Here is a 23,562-nt window from a genome sequence, read left to right as displayed (position 1 = left end):
CTGCGTAAGATACGCTCACCCGCACTCCCCGCGCCCCGCCTCACCCTACTGCAGCATCAGCTCAGAGGCAGAATCTCATCATCCAAATTGGACCCAGGTCTGGTGGAGGCTCCACAGTTTCTCTAGATCTTCGAGCCACGAAATGCGAGAGACAAGGTATCCAGCCCCACGCCCTGCATACAGTGGAGGGTGGGCAGGGGTAGCTGTTCTACACCTCCCTGTTCAAAATGGGGACACTGGACATACGGAAGGGCTGCTTGGAGTCCAGCAAACATTGGGAAAATCCCCAATCAGGTCTTAGGTCCAGGTGTCCCCGGGGGCCCCTTTCCTGCTTCCTGGACTGGGAGCCCTCTGAGTCTTCTTTCCCAGTTTTTGGTCTGGGCGCCCCCGGTCTCCTTTCCTAGCTCTTGGTCTGGGATTGAAACCATTTACCCCAGATGGGGCCTTGAACCCAAGTGCTGGACTCAAACCCAAGCAAAACCCACAGTACCTGGTTTCAGGACCTAATGAAGCTCAGGTTCTTGATGTATCATCACAGAAAGAATTCAGTGAAAGACAGAGTGATAGGTAAGAAGTGGATTTGTTCAGATTCAGAGAGAAACACACTCTACAGACAGTGTGGGCCATCACACAGGGTGAGTGTGCCCATGAAAAGTGGTGTGATTAGTTCTTATAGGCTGGGTAATTTCATATGCTAATGGGTGGGAGAATTATTCCAACTTTGGGAAGGAATGGAGATTTCCAGGGTTTGGGCCACCACCCACTCCTTGGTCTTCTGACAGTGCTTTGGGGCTGTCATGCGCCTCTGGGTGTTCATTTCACCTGCCGATTGAGATCAAGGCTTCGTCTTGTCTGACTTCTTGGTCCCATTTGATTCTAGTTGGTTTATGTTGTGTCCATGAGCTATGCCATTCTTTCAAAAGTTGTGCCCTGCCCCTTTCCTTCCTGTTACTGGGCGCCCCCTGGCCCCCTTTCCTAGTTCTGGGCCTGGGCGCCCCCTGGCCCCCTTTCCTAGATCTGGGTCTGGGCGCCCCCTGGCCCCCTTTCCTAGTTCTGGGCCTGGGCGCCCCCTGGCCCCCTTTCCTAGCTCTATTCCTGGGGGCCCCCTGGTCCCCTTTCCCTCCTGTTACTGGGCGCCCCCTGGCCCCTTTTCCTAGTTCTGGGTCTGGGTGCCCCCTGGTCCCCTTTCCTTGTTTTAGGTCTGGGAGCCCCTGGTCTTCTTTCCTTAAAAGTGGTAAGCATTCTAGCTGAGGTTTCTTGACCTGCTTCATATTTCGTGGAATTTGGGGAATCCATAAGCCCCATTCTGTTCTCTGCACTCTGGCCCTAGTTGGTGGTGCTTCTGCGCATCTAACCTTTCAGCGTGCAGTGGGGTGTGTCTTCCTAGGTCTCCCCCGGTTGGACGGAAGCCGTACCTACAGCGCTCTTAGAGATCAGCCTCCTTGGCCTGAGCTGCTGCTGAAATGGCCAAGGCCAACACCGTTCCATGTCCCGGAGAGGACAGGACTCATGGGGCCCATTTGGAGTCTCACCTTATACCCCCTTGAAAGGCTAGAGAGTCGCGGAATGTGCTCCGAGGCCCACGGCTCATCTTTTGGGGTGTCGCACGCCTGGCGCTGTTGTGCCCTTGGCTTCATTTTTAGACCACGTCATGTCTCTCTTTTTTAAAAGGTTGTTTGTTTTAATTGAAGGGTAATTGTTCTACAATGCTGTGTCTGTTTCTTCCACACACCAGCGTGAATCAGCCGTAAGTGTACATGTGTCCCCTTCCTCTTGCACCTCCGTCCCACCTCCCACCCTGTCCCACCCCGTCCCACCCCCCTGGTTGTCACAGAGCCCCAGTCTGAGTTCCCTGAGTCACACAGCAAATCCCCACTGGCTGTGTCTTACGTACGGGAATGTATGTATTGCTGTTCTGCTCTCTCCGTGCAGGACATCCTCTCCCCCCCGCCACCCTGCCCCATGTCCATGCGTTGTTCAGTCTCTCCGTCGTGTCCGACTCTTTGTGACCCCATGGACTCCAGCACACCAGGCTTCTCTGTCCTTCACTATCTCCCAGAGTTTTCTCAAACTCATGTCAATTGAGTTGATGATAACATCCAACCATCTCATCCTCTGTTTCCCCCTTCTGCCCTTGATCTTTCCCAGAATCAGGATCTTTTCCAACGATTCAGCTCTTCACATCAGGTGGCCAAAGTATTAAAGCTTCAGCTTCAGCATCAGTCCTTCCAATGAATATTCAGGGTTGATTTCCTTTAGGATTGACTGGTTTGATCTCCTTGCTGTCCAAGGGGCTCTCAAGAGTATTCTCCAGCACCACAGTTGAAAAGCATCAATTATTCCAAGCTCAGCCTTCTTTATGGTTCAACTCTCACATCCATACATGACTACTGGAAAAACCATAGCTTTGGGTTTGTTGGCAAGTGATGCCTCTGCTTTTTAACATGCTGTCTAGGTTTGTCATAGCTTTTCTTCCAGGGAGCAAGCGTCTTTTAATTTAATGGCTGCAGTCACCATCTGCAGAACTTCCCTGATAGCTCAGTTAGTAAAGAATCCATCTGCAATGCAGGAGACCCTGGTTCAATTCCTGGGTTAGGAAGATCTGCTGGAGAAGGGATAAGCTACTCACTCCAGCTTTCTTGGGCTTCCCTTGTGACTCAGCTGGCAAAGAATCTGCCTGCAATGTGGAAAACCTGGGTTTGAGCCCTGGGTTTGGAAGATCCCCTGAATAAGGGAAACGTTGCCCACTCCATATTCTGGCCTGGAGAATTCCATGGACTGTATAGTTCATGGGGTTGCAGAGTTGAGCATGACCGAGCAGCTTTGGCTTGCACCATCTGCAGTGATTTTGGAGCCCAGGAGGAAAGGTCTGTCACTGTTTGCATTTTTCCTCCATCTATCTGCCATGAAGTGATGGGACTGGATGCCACGATCTCTGCCTTTTGAATGCTGAGCTTTAAGCCAGCTTTTCACTCCTTTCTCTCACTTTCATCACAAGGCTCTTCAGTTCCTCTTCACTTTCTGTCATTTGTGATTCCACATGCTGGCAAGATAATGCTCAAAATCCTTCAAGCTGGGCTTCAACCGTATGTGAACCAAGAACTTCTAAATGTACCGGCTGACTTTAGAACAGGCAGAGGAACCAGAGGTCAAATTGGCAACATCCGCTGGGTCAGAAGGACATCTGCTTCATTGACTATCAGCCCAGTTCAGTTGAGGTGCTCAGTCGTGTCTGGCTCTTGGCCACCCCATGGACCAGTCGTGTCTGCCTCTTGGCACCCCAGGTTTCCCTGCCCTTCACCAATTCTTGGAGCTCACTCAAACTCATGTCCATAGAGTTGGTGATGACACCCAACCATCTCATCCTCTGTCATCCCCTTCTCCTCCTGCCTTCAGCCTTTCCCAGCATCAGGGTCTTTTCCAATGAGTCGATTCTTCACATCAGGTGACCAAAGTATTGGAGTTTCAGCTTCAGCATCAGTCCTTCCAATGAATATTCAGGACTGATCTCCTTTAGGATGGACTGGTTGGATCTCCTTGCAGTCCAAGGGACTCTCAAGAGTCTTCTCCAACACCACAGTTCAAAAGCATCAATTCTTCAGCTCTCAGCTTTCCTTATGGTCCAACTCTCATGTCCGTACATGACTACTGGAAAAACCATAGCTTTGACTAGACAGACCTTTGTTGGCAAAGTAATGGTTCTGCTTTATAATATGCTGTCTAGGTTGGTCATTGACTATGGTAAAGCCTTTGACTGTGTGGATCACAACAAACTTTGGAAAATTCTTAAAGAGATGGGAATATCAGACCACTTTACCTGCCTCCTGAGAAATCTGTATGCAGATCAAGAAGCAACACTTAGAATCAGACATGGAAAAATAGACTGTTTCAAAACTGGGAACGGCGTACGTCGAGGCTGTATGTTGTTACTCTGCTTGTTTAACGCATATGCAGAGGGGTGGTGGTTTACTCACCAAGTCGTGTCTGACTCTTGCAACCCGTGGACTGTAGCCCACCAGGCTCCTCTGTCCGTGGGATTTCCCAGGCAAGAACACTGGAGTGGGCTGCCATTTCCTTCTCCCTGTGTGCAGAGTACACCGTGCAGAATGCTGGGTTGGCTGAATCAGAGGCTGGAACGGCGCTTGCCGGGGGGACCAACAGCCTCAGGCGTGCGGATGACACAGTGCCCTTAGGTCCGCCCTCTGCTTTGCCGCTGCTGCCTGGGATAGGCTCGTCAGTGCCAGCTCTCTAGCTTCTATCTATGCTGGTATTAATGTAGGATGTTTTTCTCTCTCTCTTTCTGACTCACTTCATTCCGTCTGATAAGCTCTCGATTCATCCACCTCATTGGCACTGACTCAAACGGCATACCATCTCTAGACGAGGCCTCATTTGTTCTGGGGAGGCTGAGCAGTTTCCAAACCAGCCACGTGTGGCCGCTCTTTACCCAGCAGTGCTTCCCTCGGCCCCGCTCCTCTCGGCTGGGTGGGCCAGGGGCAGCAGCACGCGCTGCGTGGACGCATCCTGGCCAGAGCTCCAGCGCGGGGGCGCGTCTCCTGCTGTCCACGTGGCTGTGGGCGCCATGGGCTCTCTGCCTCTCCCCTCGTAGTCTCCTGTAACTCCCCTCGCCCTGCTGCAGACCTTGCCTCGGAGTCTTCAGAGTCCGGAACCCTTGAAGGAGTGTGCTCAGGGTGGGTGAGGCGCGCGCTCACGCGCTGCTCCGAGCTGCTCCCTGACCCCAAAGCCACTCCCGCCTCGGGCTCTCTGGCTCAGCAGCACTGTGTGCCTGCTTGCAGAGCTGGTGCTGACTTCCCTTCCTGGGTTCCTGTTTACCCCAGGGTTTGGGGCCTTAAGCAGCCAGCGTCTCTCCTCTCATTCCGGCGGGCTGGCAGTCGGGCTGCGGCTCACTGGGTGCCTCGTGAGGTTCTGAGCGCCCCTTCCAAGCTTGTGCTCGTGGCTGCTGACAGACCTCTGGAAGACGTCCTCCAGGCCCACTCTGGTGGCTGCTGGTCACGTGGGCCCCTGCTCAGGCTGCCCCCCGTCCTCAGAGGGCTGAGGGCACCAAGGCAAAGCCGCGGTCTTCCTGTAACTCCTCTCGGAGGTGCCATCCCACCATGTTTGTTGGGCTCCGTTTGCTAAAGTGGCTCACTAGGTCCAAGCTACCTTCCAGGGGATAGGGGTGGACAAGGGGGTGAACCCCAGGCAGTGGGACCCTTGGGGACTATCTGAAAGGCCACCTAAATTATAAACCAATGTGAGCAAATTTTGAGGATTAATGTAAAATAGGAGATATATTGGGAGACTGACAATGGGAAGAAAGGAGATCTAGGAAATGGCAGCGTTCAACCCTGGGGACGTGTGATGCTGAGGAAAATTGGTGGTGATGGTTGGCGTGTCAAGGGCAGACATGACAAGCTCATCCCATTTGCCGCTCTGTAGGGGCAAAGCGGCGCAGCAGCTGTGGGCAGGTCCGAAGTCCTCCGAGCGGTGTGCTGTATCCAGGCTGGGGAGGCGGGCAGCTGGAGGCTGTGCGTTTGGGTGACTCGGAGCTGGTACAGCCAGCACAGCAGGCGTGCAGGGCGTGGACCAGTGTTAGCCCGCAGAGGCCACTGCCCCGATCAGTCACTGTTTGTCAGGCTTGGTGAGGATGTGGATGTCAAGCCGATCGTGTTTGTAGTTGGTATGAAAAGGGTGGAAGTGACTCAAACCTTGGGTGATGAGTGAGCCACACAGGAAAGTGGGATTTAGGAGACTGATGTTCACAGGGGAGTTCTCCACATCAGCTGCAGAAGCCAGGTCAGCAGGGGTGAGGATTAACCACACACATGAAGAGCACACAGCACTCACGCTGACCGTGGTGTGCCCAGCAAGGCGTGCTGCCAGGGAGGGAGCTCCGTCTGGGCACCGTTGGCGAGGGCTCTGCTGTGCTCCAGCCCCACTGCTCTGTCCTTTCTGAGCGCCTTGCACCAGACACCCTGATGCTGGGAGTGACCGGAAGTGGGGGCAGCCTCTTGCCCACAAGCCCCAGTCCACCAGTGTGGCCAGCGATCGGGATGACCCTTGGTGAAACAAGAGGGCAGGCTAGTCCCGGTCTGTCCTTGGTGGCACTTGCTGGCTCCTAATATTCGGGGGAAGACAATATACAGTTACGAACTGGAACATCTTGGAGGGGACAAGACCAAACGGGATGTTAGAAGGAAGCTGAGTCTGCTGGTCTGTGTGGACACAGCCTAACAGTTAAGGCTGTCTGAGCGGTTTGCTGGCCCAGAGGGGTCACCTGGCTGTGATAAACCACAGGGGAGGCACGCACAAGGAGCCTTTAAGATTTGCTGAGAAACCTGCAGGCCAGACCCGCTCTGTGTCCTGTGCCCTCGTGGTGCGTCTGGGGGAAGGACAGGCACCGTCTGTGGCTCCCAGAGGCTGCAGGAACTCTGTGTGAGGCCCCTGCCTCACGTTGACTTACCTGGCTTGAGCTTCGGACAGGGGAGCCAGGACCGATGCCTCCGGAGGGACGTGGCCACAGCCCTGCCCTGGGCCGCCCTGTCTCTGTTGCAGGTCATCGTGGGGAGCATTTTCGAAGTGGTCTGGGCGGCCATCAAGCCAGGGACCTCCTTCGGCATCAGTGTGCTGCGGGCGCTGCGGCTGCTGAGAATCTTCAAAGTCACCAAGTATGTCGTCCACGGGCTAGTGGGGCGGGGGTTCCTGCTGTGTGCTCTGGAGTGGGGGGCGGGGACTCCTGTCATCCGCGTGCTCTGGGGGTGGGGGCGGGTTCCCTGTGCTCGGGGTTGTGGGCGGATTCCCTGTGCTCCGGGGGTCTATCCGGGGGGCTGTTTTCAGCCCCAGCATTTCTGGCTTTCTCATTAGCTTGTTCCCCACAGTTTCACACTGGCTCCTGTCTTGAAACCCACGAGCCCATCTTTCAACCTCAAATGGTTACTGTTCCCTAGTTAATGGAGAAAACAGAGGTTATCAGATAGAGGTTTCCTATCTTGTTGCCCCCAAGTTTGCTTACCTGCCTTGCAGCCGCTGTCCTGGCCCCAGTGGGACTCTGACCTTCTGACCTGACGCCCAGGCCTGCCTTTTCCACTCAGGGCTGACCCTGCCAGCCATCCTCAGTGACAGGACGCGGCCCTGACCGTGTGTTCAGGTTCTTCCCACTTGGCTGTTCAGCCCTGGGGGAAGGTTGCTCCTTTCTGCCCATGAGGGGGCTGAGCCTCCCCCTCTCTGCCGGAGCGGCGGTGGGAGGGGGCTGCTCCCCTCCGCAGCTGTCACGGCAGCAGCAGAGCTGCCCTCACCCTGCTGACCGTGGGCATAGTGACTCCACCGTGGGTCCCGAGCCACCCTGAGGCTCTGAGGCTCCCAGGCCAGGCCGCCTGGAGCATGTGGCCACACGTGCCCAGCTCATGACAGCTGTGGGATGGTCCAGACGGAGCCTGTGCAGGTGGCCTGCTTCCAAGCACCTCCAGTGACTTCCTCAGCCTCCTGGGGAGGCTGGACTAGATCTTTTTTCATCTGTTTTAAATCCACACCTGAGGCCGTTGAAAGTCAGGGTGGTGCAATGCTGAGGAGTTTTGGACAGGACTCCTGTCTGGCTTGGCCCACAGACGCTCCTGGGTGCTCCCGCCACCTGCCCTGCGTCCTCCGCTGCTTCTGCAGGAGGTGGCGCTGTGCTGCCAGCACCTTGGCTGTGGGCCTGGCGTCTTCGCAGCTCTATTTCCTTCTGGAAAGTGGGTGGCTCTTGTCCTGACCTAGACCCTGCCCGTCAGGAGAAGGCTTTCTGGAGTCTTCTAGCCCATCTCTTATTAACTCTCATGCACTCAGTAAGAGAGTAGTGGGTCTCTGTGACACAGCCCTGGGGACGAGGGTGCAGGGGTGTCCTAGGCCTCTCCCCAGGCCAGGGTGGAGGACAGCAAGTGCTAAGGCAGAGAGGTACGTGGCGTGTCTCCCTGGGGCTTGGGCTGTCCTGGGGTTGCAGCTGGAGGGACCCATTACCTAGCAAGCCCACAGCAAGACTTATCTGCAGACTGCAGGGGGCCTGTGAGGCACAGGGGTTCAGCTGAATGAGAGGGTCATGGTCTCTGGGCCCCAGGAGCGTTTGAGGGGTGGGCTGGAGGGGTGTTGAGCCTGGAGGGCTGCTCCGTGCAACGTGGCTCGGGCCCTGGGGGACACCTAAGCCCAGCCGGCTTTGCTGAGGGTGGTGGTGCTGATGGACGCTCCAGTGCGGCCCCTTTTCCTGCACAGCTAGGACACACAGCTGTGGCCCTCACTTCCTGCGTGCTGGCCTAGGGGAGCTGAGGGATGCAGGCAGGTGTAGCTGCAAAGTGGGGAGACTGGAGAGCCGGTGTGGGAGGCGCGCGTGAGCCCAGCTCTGAACGTGCAGTCTCTGCCGTCACCCTGGGCCGGGTGGTGCGCTGCAGTGCAGAGGGGGTGTGGGCCCCTGGAGAAAGTGCGTGTGGGGCCCTCAGGGCAGGAGGTGCCAGAAGCCGCAGGCATGGCCCTCGGGGTCCCGGTGTCCTGGCGCACTCAGACCAGGCTGCCCCCGCAGGTACTGGAGCTCCCTGCGGAACCTGGTGGTGTCCCTGCTCAACTCCATGAAATCCATCATCAGCCTGCTCTTCCTGCTCTTCCTCTTCATCGTGGTCTTCGCTCTGCTGGGCATGCAGCTCTTCGGGGGACAGTAAGTGAGGCCGGGCCCCTAGGGGCAGGGCCAGGGGACAGTGCTGCTGGACCGCCACCCTGCTTCCCGCACTAGGGCCCCAGGAAGGGCTGCTGGCCCAGACGCAGCTTCCAGGTGCCACCCCTCCTGCAGAAGGCAATGGCACCCCACTCCAGTACTCTTGCCTGGAGAATCCTATGGACGGAGGAGCCTGGAAAGCTGTAGTCCATGGGGTCTCTAAGAGTCGGACACGACTGAGCGACTTCACTGTCACTTTCACTTTCATGCACTGGAGAAGGAAATGGCAGCCCACTCCAGTGCTCTTGCCTGGAGAATTCCAGGGACGGGGGAGCCTGGTGGGCTGCCCTCTCTGGGGTCGCACAGAGTCGGACATGACTGAAGCAACTTAGCAGTAGCAGCCAACCCTCCTGGGCCCAGTGGACCTGCCTCTGTCTGTCCAAGACCCTTGTTCTTCTCAGGTTCAACTTTCAGGATGAGACTCCGACAACCAACTTTGACACCTTCCCTGCCGCCATCCTCACTGTCTTCCAGGTAAGGCTCCTGGCTCTGGACTAAGTCGCGGCCGCGGGGCTTTGTGGGCGTGGGGGAGGCAGCCTGCCGTCAGCCCCTCAGTGCCCGCAAGGACACAGGCATAGTGGGCCTCTGGTGTCAGGCCCTGGTTGGGACCTGGCTTGGGAGTGAGCCTGCCAGGGGCAGGTGGATGCCCCAGGAGGCCCTGGCTTCAGTCGTCGCTGAACTGTCTGCCGGAGACCCGGAACTGATTACAGCTGTCTTTGTCCTTTGCAAACACAGCGGAAAGCTGTCCCCAGGCTTCTCCCTCCAGGGGCTTGGCCCAGCAGCCCCTCACCTCTCCTTGTGTCTGAACACACACTCCCCACAGCCCCTGGGGGCACGTGGGTCGGGGCCCCATTCTTGGTGGATTCTGCCTTCCCTCCTGAGAACTCTTGGTTGAGTGCTCTCCTCGTCACAGAGCTATGGCTCCCTTGTGCCTCCACGACGGGCCTCCTCCATGTGATAAGGCAAACATCTCTGTCCCACACAGTGCCCTTGGCCACGTCTGAGACCAAGCAGGACCAGGGCGGGGGTGGGTGCCCATGATGGGGCTTCGAGAAGCTGCCACACCAGGGGCAGTCTGGCCAGGGGGCTGCCTGCCCTCAGCCAGTGCTGGAGCCACGGCGAGCGTGAGGAGCGGGGACCTGCTGGCCCCTCTCTCAAAGGAAGGGACTTTCCAGCCGACTGTTTGAACCACTTGCTGATGGAGTGACTCAGTGTGGTGATTTCACCCTCTGAGCCCTCCCATCATGGGGGAGCCCTGCAGCTCCTCCGCCCCCAGGGACAGGGGAGAGCCCTCTCCTTCCAGAGGGCCATCCTCTCCTGGCCTGACAGGACTTCAGACCCTGCGCTGCCACCGCCCACTCCCCACCTGACCCCATCTCAAGTCCTGTGAGCTCAAAGGGCTGGGGTGCCTGTGAGCACGCTGCTGTTCTTGCCTAAGTCTCTGTCAAGGCGCCCACAGATGACACAGATGACTGTCTAGCCGTTTAAGGTGGCTGAGAGAGTAGTTAGGGCTGGAGGAGGCCGAGTGGATCGCCAGGTACGGGCATGTAATGCCCTCAGGATGGCACTGGGCCAGTGGCCTGAGCGCCCAGGGTAGAGCCCCTTCTCTGAATGGGGTTGGAGAGGGCACACGGAGGCGTGTGACGGGGGTGGGGTAGAGCGGGAGGACAGTTTGGACTCTGCTCCCGGTGAGGCTGACCCCGTGGAAGAGCGCCGACCGTGCCCACAGGTGGAGTTTCCGTCCTAAGACACGGAAACGGCAGGCAAATGCAGGCGCCTTCAGCCCTCAGATGGCCAAAGGTTAAAGGAAGAGGGGCGCCACAGAACCAAGAATATCAGGTTACTATGACAAGTAACTGACAATTCTGGAAGCGAAAATACAGCTATTTAAATAAACAGAGGGTGAACCGCACACTGATGTGGTCCTGGTGAGAATGGGGGAGCTGGCAGGCGTGGAGGGCCTGAGCCCACTGCGGCTCAGAGGTGCAGAGAAGGCGCCAGCGACCTTCCAGAAAGAGCCGAGACCTGGACACTGCCCAGTAAAGAGAACATCTTAAAATCTGTTGTAGAAAGAAGGATTTCCTGTGAAGAATGCCAGTCTGATGGCAGGAGGTTGGGGAAAAGTAACTAAAATTCTGAAGGACAGCTCCTGTTGCTCTAGAGGAGAGCGCTGTCTGAGCTGGAGGAGGCGTACCCAGGAGTCGCGGGAGCCGTGGCCGACTGCTGGGAGCGCTGCAGGCGCGACGCGGGCAGGGCTGCAGCAAGCCAGGGAGGAGCAGAAACCCAGACGGCCTCAGAAATGGGACAGTCCGTGGACAGTGATTGAAAAATCTACCTATCCTGGCCACCACGCTGGCAGTTGAACAAGTGAATTCTGCCAGCTGTTCACAAACGGTCGCTCCAACTTTATACAGATGACTCCAGAGAAGATAGAAAAGAGATCCCCCCTTTATGGACCTGGACTAATTCTGGTATGAAAATGCTGGACGAAGACAATATGACAGAAGAAACAGTATTTATTACCATCACACAGACAGAGACAGACATCAGGAGGGGAATGAGAGCCAGTCCAACCCGGCTGTCCTTAAAGATTGTCCTTACGATCAACGTGAATTTACCCTAGAAATGTGAGATGATTTAACATTAGAAAGTCTATTACTGTAACTCACCATCTTAACAGACTGACGAAGGAAAAGAATGTATGATCAGATAGAGCCTCTGAGCTCCAGAGTGTACCTCAGAAAGAGCATCTGAGCTCCAGAATGTACCATCAGAAAGAGCATCTGAGCTCCAGAATGTACCATCAGAAAGAGCATCTGAGCTCCAGAATGTACCTCAGAAAGAGCATCTGAGCTCCAGAATGTACCATCAGATAGAGCATCTGAGCTCCAGAATGTACCATCAGATAGAGCATCTGAGCTTCTGAGCTCCAGAATGTACCTCAGAAAGAGCATCTGAGCTCCAGAATGTACCTCGGAAAGAGCATCTGAGCTTCTGAGCTCCAGAATGTACCTCAGAAAGAGCATCTGAGCTCCAGAATGTACCATCAGAAAGAGCATCTGAGCTCTAGAATGTACCATCAGATAGAGCCTCTGAGCTCCAGAATGTACCATCAGAAAGAGCATCTGAGCTCCAGAATGTACCTCAGAAAGAGCATCTGAGCTCCAGAATGTACCATCAGATAGAGCATCTGAGCTTCTGAGCTCCAGAATGTATCTCAGAAAGAGCATCTGAGCTCCAGAATGTACCATCAGAAAGAGCATCTGAGCTCCAGAATGTACCTCAGAAAGAGCATCTGAGCTCCAGAATGTACCATCAGAAAGAGCATCTGAGCTTCTGAGCTCCAGAATGTACCTCAGAAAGAGCATCTGAGCTCCAGAATGTACCATCAGAAAGAGCATCTGAGCTCCAGAATGTACCATCAGAAAGAGCATCTGAGCTCCAGAATGTACCATCAGAAAGAGCATCTGAGCTCCAGAATGTACCATCAGAAAGAGCATCTGAGCTCCAGCAAAAGCGCAGCCAAGCACCAGAGTGAGGAGCAGACGGAATGAGATGAGCAAACCGTGCTAATTGTGGAAGCTGGGTGATGAGTGTGTGGGGCTGCATCACACCCTGCACTCTGTGTGTGTTTGAGGAAACCCAGCACTCTTCCAGACAGAAACTCTTAGCAGACTATGCCAGTATCAGTGGTCTTGGTGCACTAGAATAAGAAAAAGATGAAATAAAATTTCTCAGGATTGCCAAGGAAGAAATAAAAATGCCATTATTCACAGATGAAATATTCATGTACTCAGAACACTTGTGTTGCCACTGCAGATGGTGTGGGACAGACAGTTTGGTTATCCATAGAGAAAAAAAGGAAGTTGGATTTCCACCTCGTAGCAGATTTGAAAATCAGCTCAGATGAATTAAGACATAAATGTGAAAAGCAAATTTCAAATTTTAGAATGTAAAGGAGAACACTGTTCCTAACTGAGGGCCTTCTTAAGGAAAAGATAGAAATGCACAGATCATAAATGAAACCTTTGGAAAATTTGACTATTGAAATACAACTTTCTGCATCCAAAAATTATCATAGAATGTCAGAAAAGTCATCGGCTGGAGCAGATATTTCCACAGCATCAGTCAATAAACAGTGACCAGAATAAATAACCAGCAACCAGAACGAGGGCTTCCCAGGTGGCGCCAGTGGTAAAAAAACCCACCTGCCCATGCAGGAGGCTCAAGGGACACAGTTTCCATCTGTGGGCTGGGAAGGCCTCCTGGAGTAGGAGACGACAACCCGCTTCAATATTCTTGCTGGGAAATTCCGTGGGCAGAGGAGTGTGGCGGGCTACAGTCCATGGGGCTAAAAAAAGTCAGACCTGCCTGAACAACTGAGCAGAGTAAGCAAAATGAATAAAGACTTCCGCAAATCAAAAAGGGAGAGCAGCGGCAGGGACATGCAGCAGGAGCGGGCCAAGCGTGTGAGAAGGACTCGGGGCGGGAGAGCGGGCCGAAGCGCGGGCCTGTAGAAGCCGTCAGCTGTTACTCGTAGCCAGGGAAATGCAAATGGAACCCACCTCTCAGTCCAGCTGAGATGAAGAAACCTAGCGGTCTCACGTTTTAGAGAAAGTGGACGTGAAGGTCACTCAGTCATGTCCAACTCCTTGTGACTCCATGGACTGTACAGTCCATAGAATTCTCCAGGCCAGAATACTGCTGTGGGTAGCCTTTTCCTTCCCCAGGGGACCTTCCCAACCCAGGGACTGAACCCAGGTCTCCCACACTGCAGGCGGATTCTTTCCCAGCTGAGCCACAAGGGAAGCCCCAAGTTTTAGAGACGATGTGGAGCAGTGAGGATTCCCTTGTGGTGTTGGTGGGTTGATGGAAATTTGAAATGCAGATCGCTTTGGAAACTGACGTCAGGTGTCTAACCCACTGGCACTCCCACGGGAGGAGCTCCTGTTGCGGGTGCATGCCCTGGGAGGTCCCTGGCCAAGTGTGCGGAGGCCTGCGAGAGCATCGAGGCTGCATCACATGCGGCGGTGAAACCCTGGAGACCTCTGCGTTGCTCCTCCTCAGGAGAGTGATAAGAGGAGTGTGTTCTGTCTGGGCAGCAGCACCGTGAATGAATGGCCTGGAATTAACTATACTAACATGGATCAGAAGCAATGTTACTCTTAAAAGAGCAAGATTCAGAATAGTGCAAATCATATGATACTTTTTAACTAACTTTAAAAATTGGAGCAGAGTTGATTTACAGTGTTATGTTAATTTCTGCTGTATAGGAAAGTGACTCAGTTATGCATATACAGACATGTATATATTCTTTTTTCCATTCTTTCCCGTTATGGTTTAGCGTATGCTACTAGTTAAATAAGGATGAAAACATCTTGTTTCCAAACATACTGTGTAACAATATTGTTTATGGCATGTATACAAGTAGAAATGTAAAAGCCTGCATGGGAATGATTAACACCAGAGTCAGGGCTAGGTGGGTGTGGGGAGAGGAGGAATGAGACTGAGGACTTCTACTCAAGGACCTTCAGGTACATTTTTTTTTTATTAGCTTTAAAATTTTTTTCCCATATTGCCTTATACATTGCTGTTAGCCATGAGGAAACGCAAAGCAAATATTGAATGCTTTTATTTTTTTTAACTTTTTTGTATTTTTAAAAATTTATTAATTTTAATCTAAGGCTAATTGCTTTACAATATTGGTTTGATTTCGTCTATACCTCAGCATGAATTAGCCATTGGTGTACATATGTCCCCTCCCTCTTGAATCCCCTTCCCCTTCAGCTACATTTTAATGTTTTATTTCTTAAGCTGGGAGTAGGTACACAGAGCTTTAAATATTATTCATTGTACCTTTCTGAATGTGTGAAATAATACACACTTTAAAATTAAATGAATGCTGCTGCTGCTGCTGAGTCGCTTCAGTCGTGTCCGACTCTGTGCGACCCCATAGACGGCAGCCCACCAGGCTCCCCCGTCCCTGAGATTCTCCAGGCAAGAACACTGGAGTGGTTGCCATTTCCTTCTCCAGTGCATGAAAGTGAAAAGTGAAAGTGAAGTTGCTCAGTCGTGTCCGACTCTTCGAGACCCCATGGACTGCAGCCCACCAGGCTCCTCCAGCCATGGGATTTTCCAGGCAAGAGTACTGGAGTGGGGTGCCATTGCCTTCTCCGAAAAGATAAACTAAGTTAACATTAACCAAGAGAAAGCTGGTGTAATGGTAACATCAGTCAAAATAGAAGGTGAAAAAAGCTTCAGTAAACTACATTTGCATAACAATAAAGGGCAGCCATGAAATTAAAAGACGCTTACTCCTTGGAAGAAAAGTTATGATCAACCTAGATAGCATATTCAAAAGCAGAGACATTACTTTGCCAACAAAGGTCCGTCTAGTCAAGGCTATGGTTTTTCCTGTGGTCATGTACGGATGTGAGAGTTGGACTGTGAAGAAGCCTGAGTGCCGAAGAATTGATGCTTTTGAACTGTGGTGTTGGAGAAGACTCTTGAGAGTCCCTTGGACTGCAAGGAGATCCAACCAGTCCATTCTAAAGGAGATCAGTCTTGGGTGTTCATTGGAAGGAATGATGCTAAAGCTGAAACTCCAGTACTTTGGCCACCTCATGTGAATAATTGACTCATTGGAAAAGACTCTGATGCTGGGAGGGATTGGGGGCAGGAGGAGAAGGGGACGACCGAGGATGAGATGGCTGGATGGCATCACTGACTCGATGGACGTGAGTCTGAGTGAACTCCGGGAGATGGTGATGGACAGGGAGGCCTGGGGTGCTGCGATTCATGGGGTCGCAGAGAGTCGGACATGACTGAGCGACTGAACTGAACTGAACTGAACTGAAAGGGAAGATTCAGTGTAAGAACATGGCTTCCCAAAGCAAAGACTGACAGGATTACGAAGAGAAATAAAAAGTCCACTCTCTTTTCAGGGATATATATTTCCAGCAAGCTGAAGAATGAAGCTGACGAGATTAGAAAGGATATCAGCTGATGTCCACAAGAGCTTGTACAACTGGTAGTGGGTGAAACGCTCGTTTGGGGGCACAGAGAACTTCTATAGAGACGGATCGCTCGCTAAGTCACTCAGGAAATCCCTACAAGTACTAAAGAATTGCTCTCCTCAGTGAACATGCTTCTTATAAAAAACAAGTTTGACTTATTTATTTAAAATTTGGCCACACTTTGTGACATGTGGGATCACATTTCCCTGTCCAGGGACCGAATCTGCACCCCCTGGATTGGAACGTGGCGTCTTAACCACTGCACCACCAGGGAGGTCCCAGAGCACATCCTTGGCATTACTTAAATAAATACAAACCACCAGTAAACAATCACATAAACTCGTCCCCATATTTGGAAGCTGAAGGGTTGTGTTGAAGAAGACATCACAGTGGATACCACAGAATACTTAGAACTGGATAATAATTAGCAAAACTTAGAGGATGAATTTGAAGCAATGCTTAGAGAAAGATTTAAAATCTTAGAAGCAACTATCAAAATAAGAAAATGACTGAAAATAAGAGAATGGCTGAAAATAAATATGTTAAATACTTATCTTAAAAACTAAAAAAAAAAAGAATAATAGAGTAAACCAAAGAGAAGCTGAAAGCAGGAAAAAATAATGCTAAGAGCAGAAGTGAGTGACACAGGAAACTGGCATACTGAGATAACAAGATCGTAAAAAGCTCATTATCAGAGAGTGCACAGGCATCCAGCCACGTCTGCCTCTTTGTGGCCCATTGGACTGTAGCCCTCTACAGATGTAGCCCGGATGGCAGCACCAGGCATTTCTGGGTTGGTGTCTCAAAGTGTCTTCAGTGTGTGACAGGTGTCCTGGAGGCGTGTTAGGACAGTAAGTGTCAGAAGGTCAGATACCATCTGAGCCTCCTGGCTCCACTTCAGAGCTCTCTCCCCCCATAGCTCTGTGAGGCAGGGGCTTTGTTTTGTCCTCTGATGCGCAGAAGTGCCTGAAGGTTGCCTGGCACGCAACAGGCACTCCGCTTGCTCAGTGAAGGTAGATGCAAGTAGTCTGAAATAAAGTATTCAAAAGTCAAATCCAATTCTGTATAAAGTAGAACCTCACAGCTAAACTTCACTTATCTCAGTAATATAGTAATTTGTCAATGTAATTTCCTGACCGATACATGTTAAAGAGAAAAATAAGCACATCAATAGATGTAGAAAGTAAAATGTCGACATTATGATGAAAAACATGTTCTACAAAGAACTTAAAATACTAAGGACTCAAAAGCAAAAAAAGCAACCCCTACCAAGCCCACAGCCAGGTGGGATAGCTAATGTGGATGAGCTTCCTGTTTGAAGGGACCGAAATGTTCTAAAATTGACTGTGGTAGCGGTTGCATATATGTGTGAATGTACTAAAAACCACTGAACTGTACACTTTAAATGACTGATTTATATGATATGTTAACTCTATCTCTTAATTTCTTCTAAGAATCCCTTAGAAGAAATGGAGTAGCCCTCATAGTCAACAGAAGAGTCCAAAATGCAGTACTTGGATGCAATCTCAAAAATGCCAGAATGATCTCTGCTCGTTTCCAAGGCAAACCATTCAGTATCACAGTAATCCAAGTCTATGCCCAATCCCTAATGCTGAAGAAGCTGAGTTGGACATTTCTATGATGACCTACAAGACCATCTAGAACTAACACCAATAAAAGATGTCCTTTTCATCATAGGGGACTGGAATGCAAAAGTAGGAAGTCAAGAGATGCCTGGAGTAACAGGCAAGTTTGGCCTTGGAGTACAAAATGAAGCAGGACAAAGGCTAACAGAGTTTTGCCAAGAGAACACACTAATCACAGCAAACACCTTCTTCCAACAACACATGAGATGACTCTACACATGGACATCACCAGATGGCCAACACCAAAAACCGATTGATTATATTCTTCACAGCTGAAGATGGAAAAGCTCTATACAGTCAGCAAAAACAAGACTGGGAGGTGACTGTGGCTCAGATCATGAACTCCTGTTGCCAAATGCAGAGTTAAATGAAGAAAGTAGGGAAAACCAGTAGACCATTCATGTATGACCTAAATCAAAGTGGAAGTAACAAATAGATCAAGGGATTCGATCTGATAGACAGAGTGCCTGAAGAACCTTGAACAGAGGTTCTTGACATTGTACAGGAGGCCGTCCATGATCAAGACCATCCCCAAGGAAAAAAAATACAAAAAGGCAAAATGGTTGTCTGAGGAGGCCTTACAAATAACTGAGAAAAGAAGAGAAGTGAAAGGCAAAAGAGAAAAGGAAAGATACATTCATCTGAATGCAGAGTTCCAAAGAATAGCAAGGAGAGATAAGAAAGCCTTCCTCAGCGATCAGTGCAAAGAAATAGAATGAAACAACAGAATGGGAAAGACTAGAGATCTCGTCAAGAAAATTAGAGACACCAAGAGAACATGTCATGCAAAGATGGGCTCAATAAAGGACAGAAATGGTATGGACCTAATGGAAGCAGAAGATATTAAGAAGAGGTGGCAAGAATACACGGAAGAACTGTACAAAAAAGATCTTCACGACCCAGATAACCACAATGGTGTGATCACTCACCTAGAGCCAGACATCCTGGAGTCCAAAGTCAAGTGGGCCTCAGGAAGCATCACCTCGAACAAAGCTAGTGGAGGTGACGGAATCCCAGCTGAGCTATTCCAAGTCCTAAGAAATGATGCTGTTAAAGTGCTGCACTCAATATGCCAGCAAATTTGGGAAACTCAGCAGTGTCCACAGGACTGGAAAAGATCAGTTTTCATTCCAATCCCAAAGAAAGGGAATGCCAAAAAATGTTCTAACTACCACACAATTGCACTCATCTCACACATTAGCAAAATAATGCTCAAAACTCTCCAAGCCAGGCTTCAGGAGTATGTGAACCGTGAACTTCCAGATGTTCAAGCTGGATTCAGGAAAGGCAGAGGAACCAGAGGTCAAATTGCCGACATCCGTTGGATCAGTGAAAAAGCAGAATTCCAGAAAAACATCTGCTTTCTTGACTACACCAAAGCCTTTGATTGTGTGGATCACAAGAAACTGTGGAATATTCTTCAAGAGATGGGAATACCAGACCCGCTTACCTCCTGAGAAATCTGCATGCAGGTCAAGGAGCAACAGTTAGAAACGGAAATGGAACAATGGACGGGTCCAGGTTGGGAAAGGAGTACATCAAGGCTGTATGTTGTCACCTTGCTTATTTCACTTATATGCAGAGCACATCATGGGAAATGCTGGGCTGGATGAAGCACCAGCTGGAATCAAGTTTGCTTGGAAAAATATCAATAACCTCAGATGTGCACATGACACCATCCTTATGGCAGAAAGCAAAGAGGCACTAAAAAGCCTCTTGATGAAAGTGAAAAGTGAAAGTGAAGTTGCTAGGTCATGTCCAACTCTTTGTGACCCCATGGACACCAGGTACTCCGTCCATGGGATTTTCTAGGCAAGAGTACGGGAGTGGGTTGCCATTTCCTTCTCCAGGGAATCTTCCTGACCCAGGGATCGAACCCAGGTCTCCCACATTGTAGACGACGCTTTACCATCTGAGCCACAGGGAAGTCAAAAGTGAAAGAGGAGAGTGAAGAAAGTTGGCCTAAAACTCAGCATTCAAAAAGCAAAGATCACAGCATTCGGTCCCATCACTTCATGGCAAATAGATGGGGAAACAATGCAAACAGTGACAGCCTTTATTTTCTTGGGCTCCAGAATCACTGCAGACGGTGACTAAAACCATGAAATTAAAAGACACTTGCCCCTTGGAAGAAAAGCTGTGACCAACCTAGACAGCATATTAAAAAGCAGAGACATTACCTTGCCTACAAAGGTCCATCTAGACAAAGCTATGGTTTTTCCAGTGGTCCTGTATGGATGTGAGAGTTGGACCATAAAGAAGGCTGAGTGCCGAAGAACTGATGCTTTTGAACTGTGGTGTTGGAGAAGACTCTTGAGAGTCCCTTGGACTTCAAGGATATCCAACCAGTCCATCCTAAAGGAAATCAGTCCTGAATATTCATTGGAAGGACTGAAGCTGAAGCTCCAATACTTCGGCCATCTGATGTGAAGAAGTGGCTCGTTGGAAAAGACCCTGGTGCTGGGAAAGATTGAAGGCGGGAGGGGAAGGGGATACCGTGGATGAGATGGTTGGATGGCATCACCGACTCGGTGGACATGCGTTTGAGCGAGCTCAAACTCTCAGAGTTGGTGATGGACAGGCATACTGCAGTCCAAGGGTCGCAAAGAGTTGGACATGACTGAGCGACTGAATGAACTATATCTAAATAAAACTGTTATTTTAGAATGACCGTAGCAAACATTGCAGATAGAAGATTGTTGACGGTGAATTTCATGTGCAACGTGACTGGACCATGGGATGCCTGGATTGGACACTATTTCTGGGTGTTTCTGGATGACGTGAACGTTTGAACTGGAGGACTGAGAAAGCAGATGTGGGAGCCTCATCCAGCCCACGGAAGGCATGGAGTAAGGGACAGTCCGCTCTTGCTGCTCAAATATGTTTGAGCTGGGACATTCGGTTTCTCTTGCCCTTGGACTCAGATTTGGGCTGAAACTTACACCGTCATCTCTCCCCGTCAGCTGTGGGTCTTGGGACTTACTCTCCATAATCACAAGATAAGATATACCTAGACATCTCCCATCGCTTTTGTTTCTCTGGAGAACTCAGACTAATACAGGTTGAAAGCATTATGACTAAAGAAAAACCAAGGGTAGCTAGTATTCAGGCAGTTGAAGTCAATGTAATAAGGAAAAGGAAGAGACAGGAGGACTGGAAAGGAATAGACAAATGATGTGATTACATAGAAACCCAGAGACTCAGTTAGCAATAATGAGAGAATTCACCAGTGCTGCTGAACACAAGAGAAGCATTTGAAAGATAGAGCTTTTCTATATCCCTGTATTGCTAAGTTAGAATATTCAACTAAAATGAAAGATTTCAGTTACAGTAGTTACAAAAGCTGTGAGTTACCCAGAAATAAATCCACAAGAAATATGCAAGACTTACATGTGAAATTGTAACTTGTTATTAAAAGACCTGAAGAACTGAAAACAAAGGTTTTAGACTGGGAAGCCTTATTGTTGTAAAGGGGTCACTTCTCCCTAATTTAATCAGTGATTCAAATCCCAGCAGAACTTCTCTTGGCATTCAGCATGTCAATTCTGTGGGACAGTAAATATCCGACAATAGCAAAAGCAGCTCAGGGTGGAGTGATCGGCCCCACTGTGTGTCAAGGCTCACTATGAAGCTACCACAGTGAAGATCGGAAAGACGGGTGGACGTGTGGAAGGGCCTGTGCTGCGCTTTCCAGGGACGGTGGGCTTACGTGTCCACATGGGTCGACTTCAGGGAGGCGACGGCGAATGAACAGAACCGTGTGTGTAGCCTGGCGCTTTTCTCTGCACGTTTGGAGCACACATGGTATATTGTGTGTGTTCATGTGTGTGGTGTCGACGGGAACGCACCGCAGACTTGTGATTGCGGTTGCCTGTCAAGGGTGATCATGGGCGATGGGACCTGACGCAAACCTGACGAGATGCCAGCAGTCTCCATCTTGAGTGGTGGACGCATGAGAGTCTGTTGTCTTGTCCCCTTGCACTTTTCCGAAGTACAAATGAAAATGAGACCCGTTTCCTGATGGGGCAAGGATTGTGTGTAGCCGCCCTCATAGCCTGGACCCACTGGACTAATGAGGTGGCAGCAACCTAGAAGGTCAGAGGCTGCGGCTGCTGCCTGGCCTTGAGAGCTCATGCCGCCCCTGAGCCCTGGGTTCCTCACCTGCGTGGCAGTGACCTGTCAGCTGGGGACATGGGGAGCCCACCAGGCGGACCCCACTGGGCTGACCCCACACAGCCCAGTGCTGGTCTCCTTGCCTTTGCTCGCCTTCTCTCCCTAGAGCTCCCTTTCCATTCTTGGTAGAGGCTCAGCCCAGCAGCCATGGCCCTTCTGGAAGTTTCTTTGGAGGCCCCTGGGCTGCCTTGCGTGTCATCCAAGGACCTGTGTGTGCACACACGTGTGCCTGGGCTCAGCCGTCTCTCCCTGGGCATGTGTGTGGGCGCTGGGGGCTATGGGATGCGCCTGGGTGCTCTCCCTCCCTTCCTCCGCAGATCCTGACTGGGGAGGACTGGAATGCGGTGATGTACCATGGGATCGAGTCACAAGGTGGAGTCAGCAAGGGCATGTTCTCGTCTGTGTACTTCATTGTCCTGACGCTGTTTGGGAACTGTATCCTCTGTGGGCTGGGCAAGGGGGTAAGTGCCGCCTGGGTCCCTCTCCTCCTCCCCCACCATGGTGGGGTGGGAAAGGAGGACTCGGGGAAAGACATGAGCTTTTAGCCTGAGGGCAGCTGTTTGTTTTGTTTTCACTTCAATTTAAATTAATAATTAGGTTTTGGCACCAAGCTCTTAAAAAGCCTCCCCCAGGTAGAAATGAGTCTGCAGGGAAGCAGAAGGGAAGGTCTCGTGTGGAGGACGCTCCTCAGACTTGTGTCTGGAGTCGGGAGGGGGCTCTGCAGGGTCAGGGCAAGCCCAGCTGGGGAGGCTTTGCAGCAGGTGCCCCCATCCTGCCTGACTGGAGTGTTTCCCTGCGGCTGGACCCCACGGGGCACGACCTTCATCCTGCTCTCTGGGCATGGCAAGGCCTCTGGGTTGCCCGCGGCTTTGGGCAATGCCAGGAGGCAGCAGCTGACCTCAGTGTGCTGTCTCATGGGCCTGCTGCAGCCCTGCATAGGTCTATCCATGAGGCGGAACCCTGGGGTGTGGTTTCCCTTGAGCCCCAGGGTATTAATGCCTCCTTGCCAGACAGGGGGCCCTGAGCTACAAGGTCACCTACCCAGAGATTGCATCAAGGAGGCTAGGGGGCCGCTGTCTAGCAGCTGGGCTGGGCTGTGTCTGACGGGGGCTGACATGGCTGGAGGGTTGGGGGGTCGGGGGACACCCAGGAAGGAGGCAAGGCTGGCCAGGACCTGGGAAGATGTTGCATGGAGGAAGCCGTGGCCTGCCCGTGGGGCGCTGGGGCATAGACGTCCTTCCTTAGCTGGAGCCACCAGACACCCTGCTGAATGTCTTCCTGGCCATCGCTGTGGACAACCTCGCCAATGCTCAGGAGCTGACCAAGGTGCGTGGGCGGGTGCACACCTGCGGCCCAAGGATGGGTGGATGGGGTCCGTCCATGCCGCTCTGGAGGGGCTGCGGCGCCATGAGGGGGCCAGACCCTGCGCTAGGAGCATGTGGCCGCTGTCCAGGGGCTCTCCTCAAGTCCTGGATATGCAGGGATGTGGGGGCACTGAAGAGGCAGGGGACACTGTGCCAGGAAGGGGGGTGACCGTGAGGGCCACTTCTGGGAAGTCAGGACCTGGGAAGGACGGCCAGAAAAACAGGAGGCCGCCTGGGAGCAGGAGGTGGCTCACAGGGGACGCAGCCCAGAGGCAGGCCTGGATGGTGGGGGTGTGGCTGCCCTGGGCTCAGGACTGAAGGGCACGGTGGCCTCAGTGTGTGACGTGGCGGCTATGTCCTCTCAGAGAGCCATCGTGAGGTGGGCCTTAGGGTCTGAACACCCCAGAGGGCAGTGAGGGGACCCTGTGGTCATCCCCAGGAGGAGAGGGTCCCTTGTGTCCATCCCCAGATGGTGAGGGGACCCTGTGACCCTCTCTGGGAGGGGAGGGCACCCCTGTGTCTGCTCTCCTGTGTGAATGGCTGAGCTCGAGTGGTCCTGCCCTTGTGTGGTGCTGCCCTCGGATTCTGGGCCAGGCTGGTGGCTGGAGGAGCCGCTGGTGTCTGTTCCC

At 51.8% G+C, this 23,562-nt stretch overlaps 1 protein-coding gene across 1 annotated transcript in view; it reads left to right on the top strand.

Moving 5' to 3' along the window:
- The window catches only part of CACNA1B (calcium voltage-gated channel subunit alpha1 B), a 210,466-nt gene that overhangs the window by 89,955 nt on the left and 96,949 nt on the right, over nucleotides 1–23,562 (top strand). Inside the window, exons 13-17 of the mRNA XM_042245300.2 lie at nucleotides 6,556–6,668; nucleotides 8,546–8,677; nucleotides 9,136–9,208; nucleotides 21,887–22,004; nucleotides 22,828–22,895. Of these exons, the coding sequence (XP_042101234.1) occupies nucleotides 6,556–6,668; nucleotides 8,546–8,677; nucleotides 9,136–9,208; nucleotides 21,887–22,004; nucleotides 22,828–22,895 (504 nt within the window). The remainder of the gene's footprint in view (nucleotides 1–6,555; nucleotides 6,669–8,545; nucleotides 8,678–9,135; nucleotides 9,209–21,886; nucleotides 22,005–22,827; nucleotides 22,896–23,562) is intronic.

Source organism: Ovis aries, chromosome 3 (assembly GCF_016772045.2).
Source record: "Ovis aries strain OAR_USU_Benz2616 breed Rambouillet chromosome 3, ARS-UI_Ramb_v3.0, whole genome shotgun sequence".
Classification (NCBI taxonomy): Eukaryota; Metazoa; Chordata; class Mammalia; order Artiodactyla; family Bovidae; genus Ovis; species Ovis aries.
The sequence above is the reverse complement of the archived record's forward strand: the minus strand, read 5'-3'. Positions and strand labels throughout refer to the sequence as shown.